General features: G+C 43.4%; 1 protein-coding gene across 1 annotated transcript; it reads right to left on the reverse strand.

The window, feature by feature from the left end:
• Positions 1–201: 201 nt before the first annotated feature.
• On the reverse strand, positions 202–23,416 carry LOC147103155 (tissue alpha-L-fucosidase-like). The gene is made up of 8 exons (XM_085962500.1): positions 22,581–23,416; positions 16,371–16,505; positions 10,944–11,081; positions 10,037–10,142; positions 8,097–8,297; positions 7,032–7,222; positions 5,065–5,164; positions 202–1,312 (listed from the first exon to the last, which is right to left on the reverse strand). The coding sequence occupies exons 1-8, from the start codon at positions 22,961–22,963 to the stop codon at positions 1,172–1,174; spliced, it is 1,395 nt and encodes a 464-aa protein (XP_085818626.1). The 5' UTR covers positions 22,964–23,416; the 3' UTR covers positions 202–1,171.
• Positions 23,417–24,844: the final 1,428 nt, after the last annotated feature.

Below are 24,844 nucleotides of genomic sequence, written 5' to 3' on the forward strand. Positions count from 1 at the left end.
AAAATGTGAGGTTATCCACTTTGCAAATGGTAAAACATCGCAAAAATTCAGTTTAGGTGTCACAAATTCACCTTAAACTTGTTCACATGAAGGTTGAACACTGTCCTTTCATGATCCCTAAAAATGGCTTTGAAATCCCATCCTCGTCGCCACAATGTAATATATGTGGGTTGAACAAATGAAGGTCAGAGACACAATGAGTTGCTAGTCAATGTGCTTGCTTTATTAGGCCAGAGGGAACTGAGCATGCTCATACCAAACCATGTGATAATACATTACAGCGTACACAGTAAGAAACATCACAGACTTACTGTGTGTCTGTCTCTATGCATGACCGGAGGCTGAAAGATACCGATTTGGGAAAGTAGTCATCTAATTTGTGTTGCTTTTTAAAAGCTTAAAGACACTTACTGTATTTTACAACAAACTTCTAATAAACAGTTCAGCCTTTAGTTACTCAAAAATCCCTTAGGTGTGACTGTTACGTTTTAAAAATTAATTTGTAAATCAAGTTCGCTTATTTTTTTTAAATTGCAAATAACTAGTAACTTAGCAACAGCTGGTGCTGCTCTGGGAGTGGATGGCTTTGGTTGTTGCTCAACAGCGCCACCTGCAGAGCTTTGTCACTCCAACACTGACTTTTTTTTAAACTCCATTTAAAAAGATCTTTGATCTTACATATTCTGCAATAAACACAAGCGATGTAATACAAAAATTAACAGTATGCAAAATTCATGGTTCAACTGTTTTATTAACCTCAACGTCTGGAGTTTATAATGTTAGAGGTTCCATTAAGTGCCTCAAAACAGTGGGTCATATTCCTTCACTCAGCCAGGCAACATATGCTACGATCTGAACAATCGCCACAGCTTTTCATCCATCGTCTTGGGAACCATGGCACTGCCAAATCCTAAGACTGAGATTTATCAAGGGGGCACTGAATTGAATTTATAATCGCATTATCAAAAAAATGAAAAATCACACCGATTTATAATCATATAAAAAATGAAAAATCATACTGATTTATAATCACCATACAAAGAATGAATCATACTGATTTATATCAAAAATTTTAAATCATATTTTAAAAGTGTAAAGTCACTCTTAAAACCTTTTTAAATCAAGAGCTGCTTCCATGGACATTCTCAATTAAACCGACAGCTTCTGCTGATTATGAAACTCCTTCCAGTTTCAATGTCCAACCATTTTCTGAGGGGAGATTAAACGGAGAAAGAGAGGACAGGAAGACGAGAATGCCTTGCGAAGGAGAAACCTTCCATTTTAGAGGCTGTGGGATTCCCAGCATTGTCACCTGGAGAGAGAACACAAGGAGATGAAATAAGACAACATTCAATCCATCAAGCTGGTTTCTTCCCAAGACCGGGTACAATCCACTCCACAATTGAGTCTATGCAACCATTTAATCTCCTGAGGAAACTTTTACAAGTCCCTCCCCGTTTCCCACAAGTAAAATTCCAATATCCATTCGATCCCATGCTCCATTTTATTCATCCGGTTAACTTCCTCAGTATGACATTATGGTGGTTTAGCTGTTCAGAAACCATCAAGTTTCGTACAGCATTTAGTCTTCTGTATCTGTATTCATCCTTTTAACCTTTGACCTAATTTATATCCAGATACTTATCATTTGAAAAAGTTTTTTGACCCAGCATTAACTGCTTGAACTAAGAATCTGTTCCATGAACAGATCTATCAAATCTCATTCATCCATTGATTCCGTTTTAAAACTGCAAGCTATCTTGAGCATAAGATGGATGAGCTCGAAGTGGTGGTAAATAGGGAACTAATAGAGTCACTGAAACCTGGCTAAAGAGGATGACTGTGGAACAAATGTGCAGGTTTATGCATTGCTTCAGGGAGATTAGAGAAGAAAGGGAAGTCTGTGGGATGGCAGTGTTTATCAGGAAGGGGTACTGAGAGGAACGAACTGGGAATTGCCACGGAATCTTCTTGGGTGGCCCTGGAAGACAGAAAGGGGAAGTAAGTTAGCGGCAGGAATAATGTTACAGGGCACCACAAAATAAAATGGAGGTGGACATAGTGCCTAGGGAGCTCATAAAGATTAGTAATACAGCCTCAGTTGTAATCATAGCAGATTTAAACAGACTGGGACTTGGGGAGACTGGGATTGGGGACAATCAGTATGTGTGAGGTCGTTTATTTCAAGAATCTTTTCTTAAACAGCAGGTGAGGCAAACCAGACAGGGGAGAGCAGGACTGAACCTGCTCCTAGCTAATAAGGAGATAGCAATAAGCCAAGTTTAAGTGAGGGACCATTTGGAACCCAATGATCCTAATATATGATTTTATATATAAATATAGTTAAAATAAGGTTTAGTGAGAATAGAACTATTAAGAAATTGAATTTCAGGTGTGCAGAGAGGGCGAATTGCTGCATGAAAAGGAATAAAATGGGAAGAACCATTGAGAGGGAAGAATGTGGAAGGAAAATGAGGGACTTTTAAGGAGGTATTTATTTACAATGCAGAGTTAGTTTATTCCCAGGAGCAAGCCAAGGATGCCACAGGAAAGCCAAACCAACACAAAATGAAAAGGCAGATCATGGAAGGCATCAGGAGAAAGAAAGGGCAGATATAAATTCTGAAATATCCAGGAAAGGGCTCAGAAGGAACAAAGCAGAAGAACTAGCAAAATCAAGCAACTGATGAGAGATGAAAAACAGGAAACAATATAGCAGAAAATATAACGGGCAATAGTGAAGCATTCTTTAACTATATCAGGAGCAAGAGAAGGTTGAAGAGGGATACTGGATCAGTCATAGAAACATAGAAGATAGGAGCAGGAGTAGGCCATTCGGCCCCTCGAGCCTGCTCCGCCATTCAATGCGATCATGGCTGATCATCCAAATTCAGTACCCGGTCCCTGCCTTCTCTCCATATCCCTTGATCCCTTTAGCCTTAAGAAATATATCCAACTCCTTCTTGAATATATTTAATGAATTGGCCTCCACTGCCTTCTGTGGTAGAGAATTCCACAGGTTCACCACTCTCTGGGTGAAGAAATTCCTCCTCATTTCTGACCTAAATGGCCTACCCCTTATCTTTAGACTGTAACCCCTGGTTCTGGACTCCCCGACCATCGGGAACATCCTTCCTGCATCTAGTCTGTCCAGTCCTGTCAGAATTTTATAAGTTTCAATGAGATTCCCCTCTCATTCTTCCAAACTCCAGCGAGTACAAGCCCAATCGACCCAATCTCTCCTCATACGTCATTCCTGCCATCCCAGGTATCAGCCTGGTGAATCTTCGCTGAACTCCTTCCATGGCAAGAACATCCTTCCTCAGATAAGGCGACCAAAACTGCACACAATACTCAAGATGTGGCCTCACCAAGGCCCTGTACAACTGCAGCAAGACATCCTTGTTTCTGTACTCAAACCCTCTCGCTACGAAGGCCAACATACCATTTGCCTTCTTAACCACCTGCTGCACCTGCATGCTTACCTTCAGCGACTGGTGCACAAGGATACCCAGGTCTCGTTGCACGTCCCCTTCTCCCAATCTATTGCCATTCAGATAATAATCTGCCTTCCTGTTTTTGCTACCAAAGTGGATAACCTCACATTTATCCACATTATATTGCATCTGCCATGCTTCTGCCCAATCACCCAACCTGTCCAAATCATCCTGGAGTTTCTCAGCATCCTCCTCACAGCACACATGCCCACCCAGCTTTGTGTCGTCTGCAAATTTGGAGATAATACATCTAGTTCCCTTGTGTAGATCATTAATATATATTGTGAATAGCTGGGGTCCAAGGACCGAACCCTGCGGTACCCCACTAGTCACTGCCTGCCACTCGGAAAAAGACCCGTTTATTCCAACTCTTTGCTTTCTGTCTGCCAACCAGTTCTCTATCCAAGTCAATACCTTGCCCCCAATCCCATGTGCCTTAACTTTACACGCTAATCTCTTATGCTGGACCTTATCGAAAGCCTTCTGAAAGTCCAAATACACCACATCCACTGGTTCTCCCTTATCTATTTTACCAGTTACATCCTCAAAAAATTCCAGTAGATTAGTCAAGCACGATTTACCTTTTGTAAATCCATGTTGACTTTGTCCGATCCGGTCACTGTTTTCCAAGTGCTCAGCTATTACATCTTTTATAATGGACTCTAGCATTTTCCCCACTACCGATGTCAGGCTTACCGGTCTGTAATTCCCCGTTTTCTCTCTACCACCTTTTTTGAATAGTGGGGTTACATTAGCTACCCTCCAATCCATGGGTACTGTTCCAGATTCCATCGAATGTTGGAAGATGATCAGCAATGCATCTACTATTTCTAGGGTCACTTCCTTAAGTACCCTAGGATGTAGATTATCACGCCCTGGGGGTCAGATCAGTCACCAGCAGCAGGGGGTGGGGGAGGGTGGAGGGAGAGGGATTGTGTCGGAGGACAGGGAATGACTATATCATTACTTGGTGGCTTTTGTTACCAGTCAAATTGGGGGGAGAGAAAGAGATATCTGAGTGGAGAAAGGAGTATGAGGGAGACATCAGACTAGAATACCCTTTGAATCACAAGAGAAGGTAAAAATATTAACATTTCCCAAAATAAAATATCATTTTTGGCGGTTAACAAACGTGCAAGTTCCAAAGGACATTCAGTACTCAAAAGGGTTAATAAAACAGTCGATAGTCGGAGACAAAGACCCCGTATTCAGAGTGACAAGGGAGTAACATATTTTTTACATTTTTGCTCTTAAACTGAGATAAAGGGATAAAAAGGAACAGACAAAGAAAGAGAAAATGAGGAAGGAGTATCAGATAACTCAGCTTTATTATATTCAATCTTAGAACAACAATGACAGGACTTGACGAACATCTTTGCAGATTTAGCAACTTTCTTGATAAATACCAGAGGCAAAAGCAACAATGGAATTTCACTATCTGTTGGTCCACGGGACTGACAGTAGTCGTGAAGAAGTCTGTTGCCCAGCCCCTCCTGTGGTTCCAGAGGAGACAACTGTGAAAAGGCCAAATAGCAGGCATAGAAAGAAGCAAATCCTAAATACATACATTGGTCTTCGGGGAACTCTTTGGAGATTCCAGTTCTAGGATATTGTCAGTGGGCCACTTTGTGAACACTGCATAAATGGAGGATCCTTTACTGGTGTACCTGGAGGCAAAGACACATCGCAAAGGTGAACGCGGAGTTAAAAGCAGAGATTTCTGGGAAATGGGACTGAAGAATAACAGTAAAGTCACAACATATTAATATTCCTACAATAACTGTGACCTGCTGTCTGGCTAATTCTTTGATTATTAAATTCATAAAAAACTATCCAAAGAAATCAATAAGACTACTGAACCTTTTTAATTTGAAACTTACTTTTCTTTTGTTTTTCCCTTAAAGACACTACAGTCAGTTAAAATAATTCATTATTTGGCACAATTTCTATTGGATTTAGGTTTTATATACACATTATACATCAATACTGAACGTTGGTAGCTCCCCACGAGCATTACTGAACTAAACATTGCATGGGTTCAAAAATTCAGTGACAAAGTCTCATGGGGAAAATGAGTGTTGGGATTGTGCAAAGATGCATCCGGCAGAAGAGAGCGAAGCAGAGTCTCCCGAAACCGGACAGACGCGACATCACTGCCACCAAATGAATGTTTAGCAATTGCACAAAGGTACAGTAATTGTAGAAGTCTAGACTGTCCTTAGGACATTTTCAATGCTCGGGTCATAGTCCATGGGTCGTCAGCTTCAGTTCAGTAGGCCGTAGTGCAGTGTCAGCTGTGGCACACTCACCTCTGAGTCAGAAGGTTGTGGGTTCAAGTCCCACTCCAGGGACCGGAGCACATAAAGCTAGGCTGACACTCCAGTGCAGTACTGAGGGAGTGCTGCACTGTCAGAGGTGCCGTCTTTCGGATGAGACATTAAACCAATCTGCTCTCAGGTGGACGTAAAAGATCCCATGGCACTATTTTGAAGAGGAGCAGGGGAGTTATCCCCGCTGTCCTGGCCCTCAAACATAACAAAAACAGATTATCTGGTCATTATCACATTGCTGTTTGTGGGAGCTGTACGCAAATTGGCTGCCGCATTTCCCACATTACAACAGTGACTGCACTCCAAAAAAGTACTTCAATGGCTGTAAAGCGCTTTGAGACATCCGGTGAAAGGCGCTATATAAATGTAAGTCTTTCTTTATGGCAGGAATCACGAATGAAAAGTTTGCCTCAAAAAGTAATGATAGCTGGGAACTGATAACCAACAAGTACCATTACAGAATCTGCTGCTACACGTCTGGCACCAGGATGAAGAGCTGCATGCGAGCTCTCTCGATGGCTGTCAGTAACTACACTGCATGGTGTGAAAGACAACCATTACAGTCCTAAGATTGACATTCATATGCTGCACTATGTCCCAGTTTTCCAACTGAATGTTATGGTATTGTACCAGCAGATACGGAATAAGAAATATACTCAATTAGAACAGATCAGTATTGTTGCTGTAGAAACACCAAAGTCAATCCACAAAGATTACTTTGTGAAAATGTCTTTAATTAAAAAAAAAAATTTGTTGTTTTGTTGACCAAGCTCCCTGTTCTTTCCGCAAACCCCTTCGCGGCCACACTCCACCCTACCTCAATGACCACTGCCAGCAGTACATCCCTGCACGCACCCTCCTCTCCTCTGCACTCTCCTTGTTCCCCACTCTCTCCGCTCCACCATCAGTGACTGTTCCTTCAACCACTATGCCCCTGCCCTCGAGAACACCCACACCCACACCCTACCACCGGTCACCTCTCTTTCTGATCCCCAGCCTCTCTTTTTCCCCCCTTCTGCTTAGTATCTACGCTTTGTCCATGGCTCTCTCTTCATAGCAGCAGTGTCAAAGAAATGCACGTTGTTTTATGTTTCTTGCTTTGTCTTTAAGCATAAAGCGAAAGTGAAGATAAGTATGAAGAATGATGCAATAAAGTGAAGGGAAAAGAAAGAGTTGTGTTGGATTTAACCCGGATAGACTTTACCATATTATATTAGTAGAGTTCTCCTTCTGAACTCGCCATGGTTTCGATGCATATATTGCTTCACCATTAACATGTAGCCATTGCCCCATGCCACGCAATCTTTCTTGGAAAATGGGAGGGATAATGCCATCTTTGGTCGGACCAATGTTGAGCAGTAAATTGCCTCCATAAGAGACTGAATCCAGCAAACTCTGTCAGAAAAAGAGCAAAGAGAGAGATTTAGAGTTATTGTCCATGTTAGCCATAGTTCCCATTTTAATCCTTAGCCTCAACAGTAATGGCACATACAGTTTTTGCACATTTTCACAAGACCAAACACATTCAGAGAATTCACCACGTTACCATTGTCTCCATCACCTCATTTTCTGCTAAATAAATAGCTCTAATTCCATATGATTTAAACCAGCTTTAAAGGGTCAGCACCTTCACAAAAAATGTGGCAAACATTTTTCCATTTATTTGCAAAACCCATAAACATTGATGTAAATCATGTCGAAACACATCATGATGTCACTCATGATGAAAATGCTAAATTTATCTCTTTTTAAAAAAAAAAAAAAATGGTTCGTCAGACATTTTTTCCATATAAATGATCCCCCTTTAAATGTAAAGAATTACTTTCCGCTGCTGACTATTACAGCTCGCCAATTTTCTCCCCTCCTCCTCTAAAAGGTGTCAGCTCCTTGCAGGAGTTGGATTGGCAGGCGTTCAAAACCCAAATATTCACGTGCGAGTGGTGGTGTGGAGTATCAGCGGGCTATTTACCTGTAGTCGCATCACAGGTGAACCCAACGCCCATGTGCTTTTAGCATTGGCCGCTTGTTGGCGATCAGAAGCACTCTTCCCAAATTCAGAAACATTCAGGCCAATTGCTGCAACGTCTCAGCACAGACTGGGAATCAAACCGGGAACCTTCCTGATCGGAATGGCTCAGCTACTCATTCGGTAAAACTCGCTGATCCACTGGTTGGCAAGCCAAGCTCAGACCAGGGGGTCCAATGCACCTTCACCTGGATTTATGTTCAACCTAGTGATGTTCACCATTGATTAACCAGAAGCACGTACATGGATAATGGTTGGCAGGTCCATCACGTCACTCAGCTGCATGTTTCTGCGATATCCCCATGACCATTTGTCAACCGAGGTGCACTTCTCCCACTTGTGGTTTTGCAGCTTGCTTGGGCTGTATTTGTCCGCACAGTTGAAGAAGCCGCCATGTTTACAGGAACAGCCAGCTCCCCAGCGGTCATTGGTTACCACAGTATCCTAGCAACAGAAATAAAATAACTTATATTTGTTTAGTGCCTTTAAAGGTGTCACAAAGTGCTTTACAGCCAATGGAGTACTTTCTGAAGTGTAGTCGCTGTTGTAATGTAAGAAACACGGCAGCCAATTTGCGCACAGCAAGGTCCCAAAAACAGCAATGAGATAATGACCAGATAGTCTGTTCATTTTTTAAAGAGATGTTGGGTGAGGTATAAATATGGGCCTGGACAGTAACAGTAGAAAACCAAACATTTTTACAAGTGTATGTGATTTGGAGGGGGAGGGGGTGGGAATGGTTTCAATAAATCTGTCGGCATACCATAGGATGTGATGCAAAGTAGCTTCCTGGGGAAATAAAGAGAACATCTAGTGATAATAGTGCTCAGATAGGACAGTGTGGACAAAAAAAGGACGTGCTGTAACCCTCTAAGTCCGGGACACCTGGGAAGGAAAAGGCATTGATTCTGCAAGAGATCGAAAGCTACAAAATGAACATCTCAAATGCAACAGAAATCTAAGCAAACACGAAGAGTATTCTATAGACAACCAGGTTAGCATAGGTCTGGTCAATTTGCTGTACAAAGAGATAGGAAGGGTATGTGAGAACAGGAAAGTTATTTTAATGGGACACTTCCATCAACTTAATACAAATTTTGGAAAACCCAAACGGTTTAGAGTCAGAGTTGGTAAATGTAATACATGACTGCTCCATGACCCAGTGAACCAAGACAGCCACAAGAGGCTGTGCTCATCTTGCGCTAGTATTTGTAAATGACCCAGAAAATGTACACAAGATGGAAGTTGTACCATCCCTGGGGGACAACGACCGCAGAATGATCGTGTTTAACATGATCTGGAGTCAGAAACTCCCAAAGACCAGAAGCCAAATACATAACTTTAACACAGCTAAATTCAATGCAATGAGAGAAACAACTAAAGCAAATAGATACAGAAAATGCTGGAGAAACTCAGCAGGTCAGGCAGCATCTGTGAAGAGAGAAACAGAGTTAATGTTTCAGGTAATGGAACAGGTTACACAAGATGGAAGTTGTACCATCACCGTCCTCGGCCTCTTGCATTGTTCCACGGAAGCTCAGCGTAAGCTCGGGGAACAGCACCTTATGATATATATAGCCACACTTTTTGTCTGTGTCTTTTCTTCTCCCCCACAAGGCAGCTGTCTTTCATTCTGCCAGCACAATTCACACTTCATCTAGAGCCATCCTTTGTTTCTTAACCTGTCCCATTACCGTCTCCTTTTGCCTTGAATATCTCTTAATGTCTCAACCTCTCCTGCCTTCTATCCTATCACAGACCTTCCCTTTTGTTCTTTCATCCCCTCCCCCCTTTCCCAGCCCCTACACTTGCTTAAAAATCTGTTCCATTTCCTGCTTTTTTCCAGTTCTGACGAAAGGTCATCGACCTGAAACGTTAACTCTGTTTCTCTCTTCACAGATGCTGCCTGACCTGCTGAGTATCTCCAGCATTTTATGTTTTTATTTCAGATTTCCAGCATCTGCAGTATTTTCTTTTTGTAAAGCAAATAGATGGTGGGAGGGGAGGGCGTTGTTCAACAACACTTCAGTGCAAGGCAGCTGCAACATCTTTAAAAAGATAGAATGCAGGATAAAATGAACAATTTCAGCTAAGCAAGCCTGATCTTAAATAGATTAACAAATTAAAAGTGCGATAACTGAATGGCCTTCCTTTATGATCTTGTGAATATTGCTAATAAGTACCTTGACGGGGCTATCATTGTAAAGCCAGGCCAGAAATCCAGTGGAATTCCAGTAGTGGTCTGGTGCCTCCCAGTCTCCATCTGACCAGATTATATCTGGTTTATACCTGTTAGGGGGTAAAAAACCAAAATTCCCACTTATTCCCAGAGTGTGACTATGTAAAACAGATCCTATTTACCAATGACAAACACAGTCTTCTTTAAAAATGACTCTGACCATCAATTGTGCTGGAAATTCAATTATACAGAACTGTAGCACCTTAACCAACTTTAATGCAACTTCCATATTTCCCCTTATAGACACACAGGATGCTCACTGTTTGTAATATGATTAATGACACTGTGATGTTGGTGCCGTCGGTCGAAGTCTACCCTGGATGGTGTTAAAAACTAAAAAAGGAATTGCAAAAAATTCACATCACAGTAGCTATAAGGAAATTATGCTGTAAAACATTATTGTGCAAACACCATATTATTAGTTTGAAATTATTTTGTCTGCTATCTTAGCAGAGTTGTTAAACCATTTGAAAAAAAGGGATCTGATGCTTTCACACACTAATATCACAATGTATAATTTCCAGGCAAGTTTACTTACTGGGGGCAAGATGGCGACCTTTCAATTGAGATGGTGGAGCAAGTTATTCTGGTCAATTTTAGAATTAATTCTGCCTGAAAAAATCTCCAATACCTGACACACCTCTTCTCTCTCCCCTGCCCTCAACACCATTTAAACTGATGATCCCAGCTGTAAAGCAAATAGTGGAAAAAACAACCTATTGGGTTTAAAATACTCTTAGGTCTACCTGATAAATGCACTGAAGTGAATGCCATCACCCTGTGCCATTACCGTCAGTAATGAGGTGCGTTCACAGACAGTAGAACTCATTGAAACCACCATATCCCATTACCTCAGGACCAGATCGTACAGCTCTGGTAGTGTTTTTTCCACAACAAATTTCTGGGTCTTGAAATGGTTCTGTTTATCGTACAAGTAGAGGGGGTTAAACCACTCAAAGAGAGAATGGTACACTCCATAATGTATATCCCTGTTGCAACAGAAGAACAAGTTTGATAGATTACATTTTAAAATAGACCATTAACTTCCTTTTCCAAACTTTCACACACGATTGGAAAAAAAACACTAAACAGTGCAAGATCAATAATAACACAACTATATTAGGTATAAATAACCACAGGATCAATCTTCTTATTCCTTTGACAGGGTAGGTAGGGCACTAGCTGGAGATTATACTAGAGAAGCAACTGGAGCCCACAGAGCATTTGAGAATCCACGAGGTTATAAACTACTCGGAGGTGCTGAAGATCAAGCGATGCAGCAATGAGGGAAAACTAAGTGAGAGTTGTGCCTCAAATGAACTGGCTAAAACTGTACTGAGGGAGGAGGAGGACAGATGTACATGAAGACAGTGGACTTTGAAGAGTGCTTGAAGGACTTTCCCGGGTTTAGCTAGGCTATTATCCCCAGCAATGCATTTCAATGGCTCAGGCTCAGTGAATAATCCCGAGCCTTTGAGAATAGGAACCTCAACAACAACAACTTGTATTTATATAGCACCTTTAATGTAGTAAAACGTCCCAAGGCACTTCACAGGAGTGTTATAAAACAAAATTTGACACCGAGCCACATAAGGAGAAATTAGGACAAATGACCAAAAGCTTGGTCAAAGAGGTAGGTTTTAGGGAGCGTCTGAAAGGAGGAAAGAGAAGCGGAGAGGTTTAGGGAGGGAATTCCAGAACTTAGGGCCTAGACAACTGAAGGCACGGCTGCCAATGGTGGAGCGATTAAAATCGGGGATGCTCATGAGGCCAGAATTAGAGGAGCGCAGACATCTCGAGGGAGTTGTGGGGCTGGAGGAGATTACAGAGATAGGGAGGGGCAAGGCCATGGAGGGATTTGAAAATAAGGATGAGAATTTTAAAATCCAGGCATTGCTTAACCGGGAGCCAATGTAGGTCAGTGAGCACAGGGGTGATGGGCGAACGGGACTTGGTGCGAGTTAGGACATGGGCAGCCGAGTTTTGGATGACTTCAAGTTTATGTAGGGTGGAATGTGGGAGGCCAGCCAGGAGTGCGTTGGAATAGTCAAGTCTAGAGGTAACAAAGGCATGGATGAGGGTTTCAGCAGCAGATGAGCTGAGACAAGGGCGGACACGGGCGATGTTACGGAAGTGGAAATAGGCGGTCTTAGTTAAGCCGCAGATATGTGGTCGGAAGCTCATTTCAGGGTCAAATGTCTGGTTCAGGCTCAGACAGATGTTAGGGAGGGGGATGGTGTCAGTGGCTAGGGAACGGAGTTTGTGGCGTGACTGAAGACAATGGCTTCGGTCTTCCCAATATTTAATTGGAGAACATTTCTGCTCATCCAGAACTGGATGCCGGACAAGCAGTCTGACAAATTTAGAGACAGTGGAGGGGTTGAGAGAAATGGTGGTGAGGTAGAGCTGGGTGTCGTCAGCGTACATGTGGAAAACGACGCTGTGTTTTCGGATGATGTTGCCGAGGAGCAGCATGTAGATGAGAAATAGGAGATGGCCAAGGATAGATCCTTGGGGGACACCAGAGGTAACGATGCAGGAGCAGGAAGAGAAGCCATTGCAGGTGATTCTCTGGCTACGATTAGATAGATAAGAATGGAACCAGGCGAGTGCAGTCCCATCCAGCTGGACGGCGGTGGAGAGGCGTTGGATCGCGGAGTGGTCAACTGTGTCAAAGGCTGCAGACAGGTCGAGAAAGACGAGGAGGGATAGTTTATCTTTGTCGCAGTCACAAAGGATGTCATTTGTGACTCTGACGAGAGCCGTTTTAGTACTGTAGCGGGGGCAGAAACCTGATTGGAGGGATTCAAACATGGAGTTCCGGGAAAGATGGGCACAGATTTGGGAGGCGACAACATGCTCAAGGACTTGAGAGGAAAGGGAGGCTGGAGATGGGGCGGTAGTGTGCAAGGACGGAGGGGTCAAGGGTTGTTTTTTTGAGGAGGGGTGATGACGGCAGATTTGAAGGAGAGGGGGACCATACCCGAGGAGAGAGAACCGTTAACAATATCAGCTAACATGGGAGCCAGAAAAGGAAGTTGGGTGGTCAGCAGTTTAGTGGGAATAGGGTCGAGGGAGCAGGAGGTGGGTCTCATGGACAAGATGAGCGTGGAGAGGTCATGAGGGGAGATTGGAGAGAAACTGGAGAAAGATGAGAGTTCAGGGCTAGGGCAGGGGGAAACCTTAGAGGAAGTTTGGCCCGGTGGGCTAGAGGAAGGGAAGTGGCAGAGGCAGCTGAACGGATGGTCTCAATCTTGGAGACGAAGAAGTCCATGAGCTCCTCACACTTCTTGTTGGAGGCGAGGGTGAAGGAGACAGGGGAGAGGGGCTTAAGAAAATGGTCAGCAGTAGAGAATAGTAGCCAGGGTTTGCATTCCAGAATGATCCTGGAATAGTGAGCAGTTTTGGCAGACGAGAGCCGGACCCGATAATGCTTTATGTGGTCCAGCCAGATCTGGCAGGAATGGCTAAACCAGTTGTCCGCCATGTCTGTTCTAGTCTGCATCCCTTGGACTTAAGGGAGCGAAGATGAGGGCCGTACCAGAGGGAACAGCCAGGGTGAGAGAGAGTAATGGTTTTAATAGGGACTAGGGCATCAAAGGTGGTGGTGAGGGTGTGGTTGAGCAGATCGGTAGCTGCAGGAATGTCGTGGTGAATGGAGGGCCAAAGGCTGGACAGTTGGGATTTCGTAAGAGCAGCTGCAAGCGAGTTGGGAGAGAGTTTTTTTCCAGGAGCAGAAACAAAAGGAAGTAGGGTTGGTGGGGGTGGAAGGGGGATGTGGGTGGAGAACGATACAAGGAAGTGGTCAGAGATGGTCTTATCTGCGATTGACACGATGGGAGTAGCGAGGCCACGAGAGATGGCAAGATCAAGCGGGTGGCCGTAAATATGCATTGGGGAGTTTACATGGAGGGAGAGATTAAGGGAGGATAGGAGGACAGTGAACTCAGGAGAGGGAGCACGATGAATTGAGATGGAGATTGAAATCACCGATGCCGAGAACTCGCTTGGCGCTGAGGGAGGAAAGCAGTGAAGATACCTTGGTGATGACATTTTTATGGTACTTGGGTGGGTGGTAGAGTACAAGGATTTTAAATGAGAGGTGACAGGTAGAACAAGGTGAAATGTTCAAAAGGAGAAGTGCCAGAGGAGTAGGGGGACAGACCATGGTGAAATTTGGTGATAAGAGCCACACGGCCACCGCGACGGTCTGAACAGGGCAGGTGGTGGAAGATATAGCCAGGTAGGGAGGCTTCATTTAGGGGGAAGGTATCATCACCCCTCACCCAGGTTTCCGTCAGGGCCATGATGTCGACGCAGTCATCCACAATAAGCTCATGGATGGCAAGGGCCTTGTTCACAAGTGAACGGACATTCTGGAGGGAGATGCGGAGAGGGTTGGTGATGACTGATCCACTGCCAGCGTCCACAGGGACAGCACTGGGAGGGGGCGAGTTAGGCGGGGACGAGATTGGCAAGATTAGCCCCCCAGCGGGCATGCTGGGCAGGAAAATCAGCTAGAGTAGGATGGGATAGTTGGGGTCACTGCTCGTGAGGAGGCAGCGACGAGTGCCTCGATGGGCCCTTTGGAGGATGCCAAGAGAGGCACAGAGGGAAGCTGTAGGCTTATCTTAAGAGGGGGTCAAGCCTGGGACGGCGGCAGGAGAGTAGGAAGGTCGAAGAGTAATGGATTGGGGCAGGGATTTGGGAGGTCAGAGTATCCAAGAGAGGAGAGATGAAAGGAGGCATGATGACAGGAGATAGTGGTCAAGGAGGGATAGAGAGAAAGGAAAAGGGGGAGAAAAAAGTGGAAATAGAAGTGATCGGCTCGGGTCCGGTACAGCAGCCGAATGTGAATGGACACAGGGAAAAGCCAAGTTACATAGGCCTGGCTATGTAGCAATTATAGGGATATACATATTTCCTGGTGGCAACAGGGAATAGGTAGGATACAATAGGAGGGACTCCAGAGTTAAAGTCAGAGGTCCCGTGGAGGGATAAAGTTGACTGTTGTCCAAGTTCATAGACAGGTGTAGCGGGCGAGTCAAATCCAGAAGCTATTTAAAGGGTAGAGAATTGGAGGATGGAGCGTATTTCCGTGGGAATGAGAATCCAGGAGATGTGCAGAATAGGTTGCAGTGCAGAAAGATGATGGTGAAGTTGGAGCTCACCGTAGATCAGAAGCTGCAGAGAAATGTAAAACACTAGCCAGCAACCAACAAAACTGAAAAACTAGTAGACCGAGTCACGGAACTCAGGAGAGAAACAGCAGCAGTGGGGGGAAGGGCTGTAGATGGCTAAAGTTACTTTAAAAAATTTATCAGCAGAATCAGAGACACAGATGAGTCATACGGCGTAATCCAGTGCAGAAGCATAGGCTTGATGTCTAGAGAAGTACGTGAATTTGGAAACCAAAATTGAGAAGAGATTCAGCAGCTCAGTGAGAGAAGCAGAGAGCAGGCATAGAGGTGGGGGGTGGATAATGGTGGTTTGAAATAGCAGTTGACTTGTAGTTATGGCTAAAATGCACCAACTAATTGAGCCTTGGGGAACTTGAACAGTGGAAGCAAGGAGATTTGGGAGAGAAAGGGCAAAGGATGGCAGCAGAGTCCCATGGATAGAGGTGAAGCAACAAAGAGCTCCTTATGGAGCTGCCAGCCTAGCAGTAGCCATCTTGAAACCCCTCAGCTAAACGTTAACAGCTTCTCTTAGCGATCCCCCCTTTTCAGGCACAGTTCAGCCCTTAACTAATGACATGTATTTGCCATCTGAAGTTTCGAAAGTTGTAAACAGAAATACTGCACTTTTGGCAACTTTATCAGCAAGTTTCACTTCAGCTCTCGCCATCACTATGGGGATATTCCTGTTGAATTTAGAATATGTCACAGAAAATAAAATAGAGGTGTTGATTTTATGAATGTCAAATCATTAATTGCTGTTGTTTTATTTAACATATCTGTAAATACCAGAAAAAGAAAATCATATCATCAGAAAGTGTGTTTTAGGACAAGGAGGCTGGAAGTGTCTGAATAGTTGCAGGGCACAGGAAATTCTAAACACATTGTACCAAGGTACTAATGCCCCAGAGTATTTCCAGTTTTGTATTAAACTTTTGTGAAGGCGTTATTGAACGATCCCTGCACTGGCTCAGGAAGTCACCTTTCGGTACCAGTCTGTTCACATTCTGTGGGTTTACCATGGTTTTCAATTGTCCAAATGCATCAGTGTGATTATGACGACAATGCAGTTTCCCCAATTACATAAAATTAAGTACAAACCGTTTTCGAACTGCAGCCGCCAGATCACCCACCAGATCTCGATGAGGACCCGTGTCGACCGAGTTCCAGTTCCAGGACACGGACGATCCCCAGTTTGTGAATCCCTCGTGGTGTTTGGTCGTCAGCACCACATACCTGAAATCACAAACCCCAGGAAAGCAAGCTGTTGGGATTTAAACTGGGTTACAAACATTCAATACCAATGTCCCCGACACCCCTGAATAGATTGCGATTATTTCAAAGTAATTTCAGCTTTACGAGAAGATAAAGGTTAAAAGAAATACTTTGCACTTGATCTTCTCTTCAACTCAATTCAAGTTTTGTGTCTGGCTTTTTTTTTTAAAGTTCCGTAAATTGGAGCAAGTTCTGTGGAGATGCTATTGTGCTATTATTATATCAGAAGTATTGTAAAGATTTTCTTCCCACCAATATTTTTTCCTGAGGCCACACAAGTGACATTAAGAAATGCACACACATAATGCGCAGCAACAAAGCTGCAGGAAATATGTAGCTAACATACAGATTTAATGTGATTTTGGGGGTTATTTCAGTCTTTCGGATGAGACGTTAAACCGAGGCCCCGTCTGCTCTCTCAGGTGAATATAAAAGATCCCAAGGCACTATTTCGGAGAAGAGCAGGGGCGTTCTCCCCGGTGTCCTGGCCAATATTTATCCCTCAACCAACATAACAAAAACAGATTATCTGGTCGTTATCACCATTGCTGTTTGTGGGAGCTTGCTGTGCGCAAATTGACTGCCACGTTTCCCACATTACAACAGTGGCTACACTTCAAAAGTACTTCATCGGCTGTAAAGCGCTTTGAGATGTCCGGTGGTCGTGAAAGGCGCTGTATAAATGCAAGTCTTTCTTTCTTTAACTACAAACAGCAGCAATAAAGAGGACTCTGTTGATAGAATTCAGCAGTCCCTCACTGGGGCTGTGGGAACAGCCAATTCTCACCTCAAAGACTGCAGTGCTATTTGCCTATAATCTATTACATTTTAAAATGAATCAATCTTGCAGTGACTATGTCACAAATGTAGTGCGTCAGCGAGGACATTACAGACACATCAACTAAATAGAACATTCGAGCCATCAAGTTGAGACATGAAAAGTGAGGTGATCTTCCACACATCAACTGGTCAGACTTCATTTTTAACAATATATAAAAATAATGGAGGTGTGCAATGGACGACAAAGAAAATACTGTAACCTCATCTCTGGGTTCAGATGCAATAATCTCTTTTAGAACATCAGGACCCCTTTAGGAGTATTTCCTGTGTTTGCTCCACACATCCATCACCATCAATACATTTGCTCCACTATCTAGTAATGAGCCCAAACAGGGGGATTTGATAAAAGTACAAACCTCATTTGGGATGAAGTTTGTGGGAATACAAACTCAATTTGTTGGGATGAGGGATCAAAAGTGCGTCTGTTAGATGACAGATCTCTGCCAGAACAGTGATCTGCCGTTTCTGTTTTCAGAAGCTGATGTGTGTTTCCAACATTTTCTGTTTTTATTTCAGATTTCCAGTTTTTGTGGTACAACTCTGATTAAGTTATTGAAGAAATAATTCATGCCAATTTGCTTCAGTTTTCACAATGGAGAAGAAGGATACAATACCAGTGAAGGGAAGAAAGTTAAAAACAAAACAAAAAATATGGCGCTTGATGCCAGACAAGTCTGCAAGTCAGAGTCTCCCGGAATGGAGCATGGATCTCCCAGGTCCTCGCAGCCCGGGATACAGGGGGTCCTCAGGAGTTGGAAGTCGGAAGGTGGTGGGGGGCGCCTTGTGAATCATGCTTCAGGAGTCTTGGGGGGTGGGGGGGGAAAAGAGAAGACTAGAGGCTCAGGGTAGAGAGAGAGACTGGTGGCCAGAGGTTCAAGAGATGAAAAGGGAACTGGGGGTCAGGGGAGTGAGGGAGACTGGGGGCCAGGGGGATTGGGGCTTGGGTGGGGGCAGACAGCTAGACTGGGGAATAGGTTGAACGTGGAGATCAATAATTTCTGCAAAGTCGCAGCAACTTGGTAAGTGGGAGTGGCACCGAGAGGAGAGCAGCCAGTGAAGGGCGAGTGAAACCTGGAGACCTTACTGTGGGTAAATAAAGAGGGAGACCGAGGATTACCACTGGAAGAATCAAGGGAAAAGGAACGTTCTTGAACTCAGGGCTATTAGACCATGAGATGCTTCACCACAAGTGGGTACTGAGGCAGACTAGACAGTCATTTAAAGGGAGTGGGATGAGTATTTGAAAAGGAGGAATATAAGTGAAACTTCACACTGACCCGCTGAGATCCAGTGCATCCTTGGAGCAGAGAAATAAACTTTGGGCACAAAATGTTACCAATCGGGCGCTGGTCCATTTTCAAAATTCCGCCTCAAAACAGTTCCACTGCCTGGTTGGGTTTTGGAGACATTAAACCAGACCGCAATCATTCAATTAACGCAAGTTGGGGATTACATCAGCGGCAGCCCCGGCGTCAGTCGTAAAACTGAAACATGGAAGAGACGTTTCACAAAGGAGGATCTTGGATAAGACCAGACTGAGCAATGACAAACGTACACACACTGATCAGGAAATTCCGGCTCGCGACTGTTCACTGATCCCGGTTTACACAATCTCCCATTAGCCTGAACTCGCCTTGTTCATCTGGTGTCTCTTGGCCCATTTGCTGCCTCTCGGTTGTGTGTGATGTTTGAACACGTCAATGTACTTGGCCATCGAGATATACCATCAGACAGTCGCATCCTCGCACTCCCACCCCCCCCCCTTTCCCTGGGGGAAGACAAGTTGAACAGTTTTGGCACCGTGCATCCTCAGATTAAGTGTGTCGAGGGCGGGTACTTGCGGAGATCCTTGATGAAGTGTGACTCTTTGTACTCCGGGTCTGATCCGGACTCCCTGTGAGTTTTGGCTGGCCTGTTTGTGTGCAGCTGGATGTTGATGGTCCTGGTGAGCGGGATGGAAATCCTCTTCATGTGCTGACCTGTGCCAGCAATCGAGAGTGTCCTTGATAAAACAAGGGAGCTGGAGGCAATCATGCGTTGCGAGGAACCAGATATAGTGGGGATTACTGAGACATGGCTACAGAAAAATCAGGACTGGGAATTAAACATTGCAGGGTATAACATATTTAGAAAAGATAGAGGGGGAAAGGGGGAGATGGAGTAGCTGTACTTATTAGGGATAACATAATGGCAGTAGAAAAATGTGACGCAGCTATCAGCAAGACAAAAATAGAATCCATATGGGCAGAGAGAAAAGATAATAAAGCATCAATCACATTAATAGGCGTAGTCTACAGATCACTTAATAGTGGAAGGGAGGTGGAGGAAGAAATATGCAGACAAATTAGGGAAATTAGTAAAAACATAGAATAATAATCATGGGGGATTTCAACTACCCCAATATTAATTGGACAGAAGAAGTAGGTAAAAGGGATAAGGGAATGGAGTTCCTACAATATGTACAGGACTCCTTTCTAACCCAATATGTAAAAAGCTCAACAAAGGGAGGATTCGCTATTGGATCTAGTAATGGGGAATGAACCAGAGCAGATAAGAGAAGTAAAAGTAGGGGAGCATCAAGGAAATAATGACCATAATATAATACACTTTAAGATGACAATGGAGAAGGGCATAAGTATGACGAAAACCAGGTTAATAAATTGGAAAAAAGCTGATTTTGAGAGGCTGAGAATAGAACTTGGGAAAATAAAATGGGCAACAATATTGGCAAACAACGGTGTAGAACAGCAATGGGAAACATTTAAAACGGTGTTCAACAGAGTGCAGGAACAATATATTCCACTAAAAGGAAAGAACAAACTAAACACTAAATGAGACTGCATGGATGAGCCATAAGGGAAACATTGATGGTAAAGAAAGAGGCATCCATGAAGTACATGGACAGCAAAGGAGTGCATGATAAGGGAGAATACAAAGAGATTAGGAGAGAAGTCAAAAAAAACATTAGGAAGGCAAAGAGGAACTATGAAATTAAATTATCAAGGAACATAAAAAATAGTAAAATATTTTACAGGCACATCAATAAAAAAGGAAGGTTGGGATGGGAATAGGGCCATTAAGGGATAGACAGGATAATACCACAGGTAACGATAAAGAGATGGCAGAAATATTAAATAATTATTTTGCTTCAGTATTTACCAAGGGGATAGAACAGGTGGACATGACATTGGATGATGAGATTAGTAATGAGATAAGTAAATTTAAAATAAAAAAAGAGGGGATATATAAAATAATAATCAAACTCAAAAGGAGGATAAAACCCCTGGTCCGGATGGATTGCATCCACGCATTTTAAAAGAATCTAGGGAAGAAATAGCAGAGGCATTACTACACATATTTAATAATTCGTTAGAAAAAGGTGTAGTGCCAGAGGACTGGCGGATAGCTAACGTAATACCTATATTCAAGAAGGGGGATAGAACATGTCCAGGGAATTATAGACCAGTCAGCTGAATATCAGTGGGAGGAAAAGTAATGGAATCACTACTAAAGGAGAAACTAGAAGAACATCTAGAAATCAAAAATATAAGGAATAGTCAGCATGGATTTCAAAAGGGAAAGTCTTGCTAGACCAACCTCATTGAATTTTTTGAAGAGGTAACAGAGAGAATAAACAATGGTAATTCAGTAGATGTAATTTATCTAGATTTTCAAAAGGCTGCTCTTCGCGTGACCTCTCAGTTTGGTTCAGGTGGGTCTGTGCCAGCCGGTTTTGACGTGTGAAGTCCAAGTACAGATCAGCTACTAGTTACAGGTAGGATATTTGTTAGTTAACACCTAGACTCAGTTATTTTATTACTGTTGGTTATGACCCCATATCATCTGCATCACCAAGATCGTCTACTTCCACCTCCGTAATATCACCCGTTTCTACCTGTCTCAGCCCATCAGCTGCTGAAACCCTCATCCATGCCTTTGTTATCTTGAGACGCCGCTCTTCCAATGTTCTCTTGGCCGGCCTCCGTAAACATCAGCTCATTCAAAACTCTCCTGCCCCTATCCTAACTCGCACCAAGTCCTTTCACCCATCACCCCTGTGTTCATTGAACTACATTGACATGCAGTCTGGCAACACCTCAAATTTACAATTCTCACCCTAGTGTTCAAATCCCTCCATGGCCTCACCCCTCTCTATCTCTGTAACCTCCAAGCCCTCTGCGCTCCTCCAATTCTGGCCTCTTGAGCAGCCCACATTTCAATCGTCCCACCCCTGCTTTCAGCCAACATTACGTGATCATGTCACATGGTCAGATGTCACTTGGCTAAAGGTCATATGATCTGAACATCACATGATCAAACCTCCAGGAATGCCTCCAACCAGAGTTGGCAAACCTACTGGGTTGGACAATAACTGTCAGTATTGTCCACATACAGAACAAATTAAAAAGAAACTGCTAGTGTGTCAAGGGTTACTATTTGGAGTGGCAAACACTCTGTTTGGTTTAAAATTGATTTATTTAGATGTCTGTCACCCTATAAACACAGCTCAGTAAACAATTGGGCCCCAAAGAAAGCCGCCCTCAAAGATCTCGCAATCTCTCTGGCGAGAAGTTTGCCTTTCTCGCAGTACAATTGAGATCAGTGTAATATAATGGGGAATCCCATAGCAAACCAGGAAATGAAAAAGTTGCATTTAATACGCTGTTAAACCGCCAGTTACACCACATCCAGTAAGGCCAAACTTTTAATGGGGTATTTAACAGTGATATTACCACGGGAAAGCCCAAGTTTACGTCAGAAAAAGGGTTTTGACCCGAAACGTCAACTCTAATTTCTCTCCACGGATGTTGCCTGGCCTGCTGAGTTTTTCCAGCATTTTCTGTTGTTATCACTGATTACACTGTTTGCCGAGGGGGTCGTTCGGCCCGATTGCCTGCCTCTCTTCCGCGGCCATGTTCACGCCCGGGTGGCCCTGGAGATGGAGCACACGGTGTCCGCCGGCACGCTTGAGGCCTTCCGCGACCGGTGGGCGCCGCGGGGACTGGAGTGCATCATCACCCCGGCCAATGACATTTTAATTTAATTTGTTATGGTTTATTTAATGTTTTATTAAGTTGCAGTTTATGCGTTTAATCACCCAGCTAAAAAGAGTACACTGTTTGCCGGTTTGCAATATCCGCCACTCTTACTGATTCCAAACATTTGCTGGGTTTTTGAAAGCCCTTAATCTTGTACCTGGCTCCGGATTCCTGGATCAGCTCTGCCCACTGGTCCGGATCGAAGAACTCCGCGGTAAATGCTGGAGCGAACTGGCTGTACGTGAACCCGGCTGGGTAGTTCTTTTTCATAAACTCCACATACTGCAATCGCTGCAAACCTTGCCAGTTCCACCAAAACCACTCGCTGCCGAAGCTGGGCACGGAAAAGACGCCCCAGTGGATGAAAATCCCAAATTTACTCTCGTCGTACCAGGAGGGCAAGGGTCGGCTGTCCAGACTCTCCCAATCCGGCTGGTAGCGGCGATCGGGAAGAACCCCTGGCCATAAACAGCCGGAGAGACAAATAACACTCACAAAACTTGTCAACCCCATGATCTGCACCTCGCACGGCTTGTACATATGGCGGAAATGGTCTCTCGCGTCATTTCACCCTTAAAGACTCAGCTTGCAATGGTGCAACAAATATTGCAATTGTATAACTTTAGTTCCCGTTTATTTCCAAGCTCCTAGTATCACTGTGCACACCCTCCAAACTTCGCAATTCTTTACACAGCGATTTTTAAAAAAATCACCGTTGAGCGGTTGCCGCAAATTATGATCGTTGGACAGGAATTGGCCTTAAAGAGGCAATGTCTTCACCACAGAGTGGGAAATCTTTTGAGGTGTCGCTTTCATCCTAAATGATGTCACTTACAAGTAATACCATAATTGTGTCGTATGTTTCATAAACCCAAAGTAAAGGTTTACTCAGAAATCCCCCCTAATCATCATGAAGACACTGCCCCTTTTAAGATGAACTGGTTGCCCTATTAAATTGACGTGTATGAGACATCTTCCTGGAATCTACTGCGGGAGCGCCGTTCCACTGGAAATTCTCTTCTTAGGCAGTCCCTCGGAACCGAGGATGAATTACGCCCATTCCCTCGCCTATTTAACCGCTGTCTATTTACATCCAAATTTCCTGCCAATCTCATCAACACATGCCGGAACGTAAAAATGAACGTGAACAACAAAAATCCGTGTAGCCAATGGGGATCCTAGGGAAGCACAGGACCCACAACCATATATTCCTTCACTTTCGTGACCGGTGGGCGCCGCGGGGACTGGAGTGCATGATTGGGCTGGAGAACCAAATTTTAATTTGATTATTAAGGTTTATTTGAAGTTTTATTGGTTTATTACAGTTTTATTGGTTTATTTACAGTTTTAATGGTTTATTTACAGTTTTTATCTGTCTAAATTTATGGTTTTACCAAAAGAGGAACCATATATTCCTTCACTTTCGTGACCGGTGGGCGCCGCGGGGACTGGAGTGCATGATTGGGCTGGAGAACCAAATTTTAATTTGATTATTAAGGTTTATTTGAAGTTTTATTGGTTTATTACAGTTTTATTGGTTTATTTACAGTTTTAATGGTTTATTTACAGTTTTTATCTGTCTAAATTTATGGTTTTACCAAAAGAGGAACCATATATTCCTTCACTTTCGTGACCGGTGGGCGCCGCGGGGACTGGAGTGCATGATTGGGCTGGAGAACCAAATTTTAATTTGATTATTAAGGTTTATTTGAAGTTTTATTGGTTTATTACAGTTTTATTGGTTTATTTACAGTTTTAATGGTTTATTTACAGTTTTTATCTGTCTAAATTTATGGTTTTACCAAAAGAGGAACCATATATTCCTTCACTTTCGTGACCGGTGGGCGCCGCGGGGACTGGAGTGCATGATTGGGCTGGAGAACCAAATTTTAATTTGATTATTAAGGTTTATTTGAAGTTTTATTGGTTTATTACAGTTTTATTGGTTTATTTACAGTTTTAATGGTTTATTTACAGTTTTTATCTGTCTAAATTTATGGTTTTACCAAAAGAGGAACCATATATTCCTTTTTTAAATATGAAAATCTAACTATCATTCATGCATATTAGGCACAGCATGTTTAGGATCATTCAATCGTGGTTTTCAATTTTTAATGTGACTTATACTGATGCCATAAAAAGAAACAGAAGATCAGTGCAGGTCTTAAGAAGTGTCGGAACCTTCTGTGTCAGGGATGATGGTTAATGTGCAGATTTTCCTTTATAACATTCAGATTCATAGAAACATAGAAGATAGGAGCAGGAGTAGGCCATTCGGCCCTTCGAGCCTGCTCCGCCATTCAATGAGATCATGGCTGATCATCCAAATTCAGTACCCTGTCCCTGCCTTCTCCCCATATCCCTTGATCCCTTTAGCCTTAAGAAATATATCCAACTCTTTCTTGAATATATTTAATGAAT

This window comes from Somniosus microcephalus, chromosome 20 (assembly GCF_052327205.1).
Source record: "Somniosus microcephalus isolate GS21.2 chromosome 20, FLI_Smic_1.0, whole genome shotgun sequence".
NCBI lineage: Eukaryota > Metazoa > Chordata > Chondrichthyes > Squaliformes > Somniosidae > Somniosus > Somniosus microcephalus.

Coding starts and splice junctions, on each gene's coding strand:
- LOC147103155 (XM_085962500.1), bottom strand. CDS start 22,963: ATGTACAAGCCGTGCGAGGTGCAGATCATGGGGTTGACAAGTTTTGTG. Junction 8,298..10,036: donor ACAATGATAGCCCCGTCAAG/GTACTTATTAGC, acceptor TTCTGTTGCTAG/GATACTGTGGTAACCAATGA. Junction 5,165..7,031: donor AACTCTACTAATATAATATG/GTAAAGTCTATC, acceptor CTTTGCCTCCAG/GTACACCAGTAAAGGATCCT.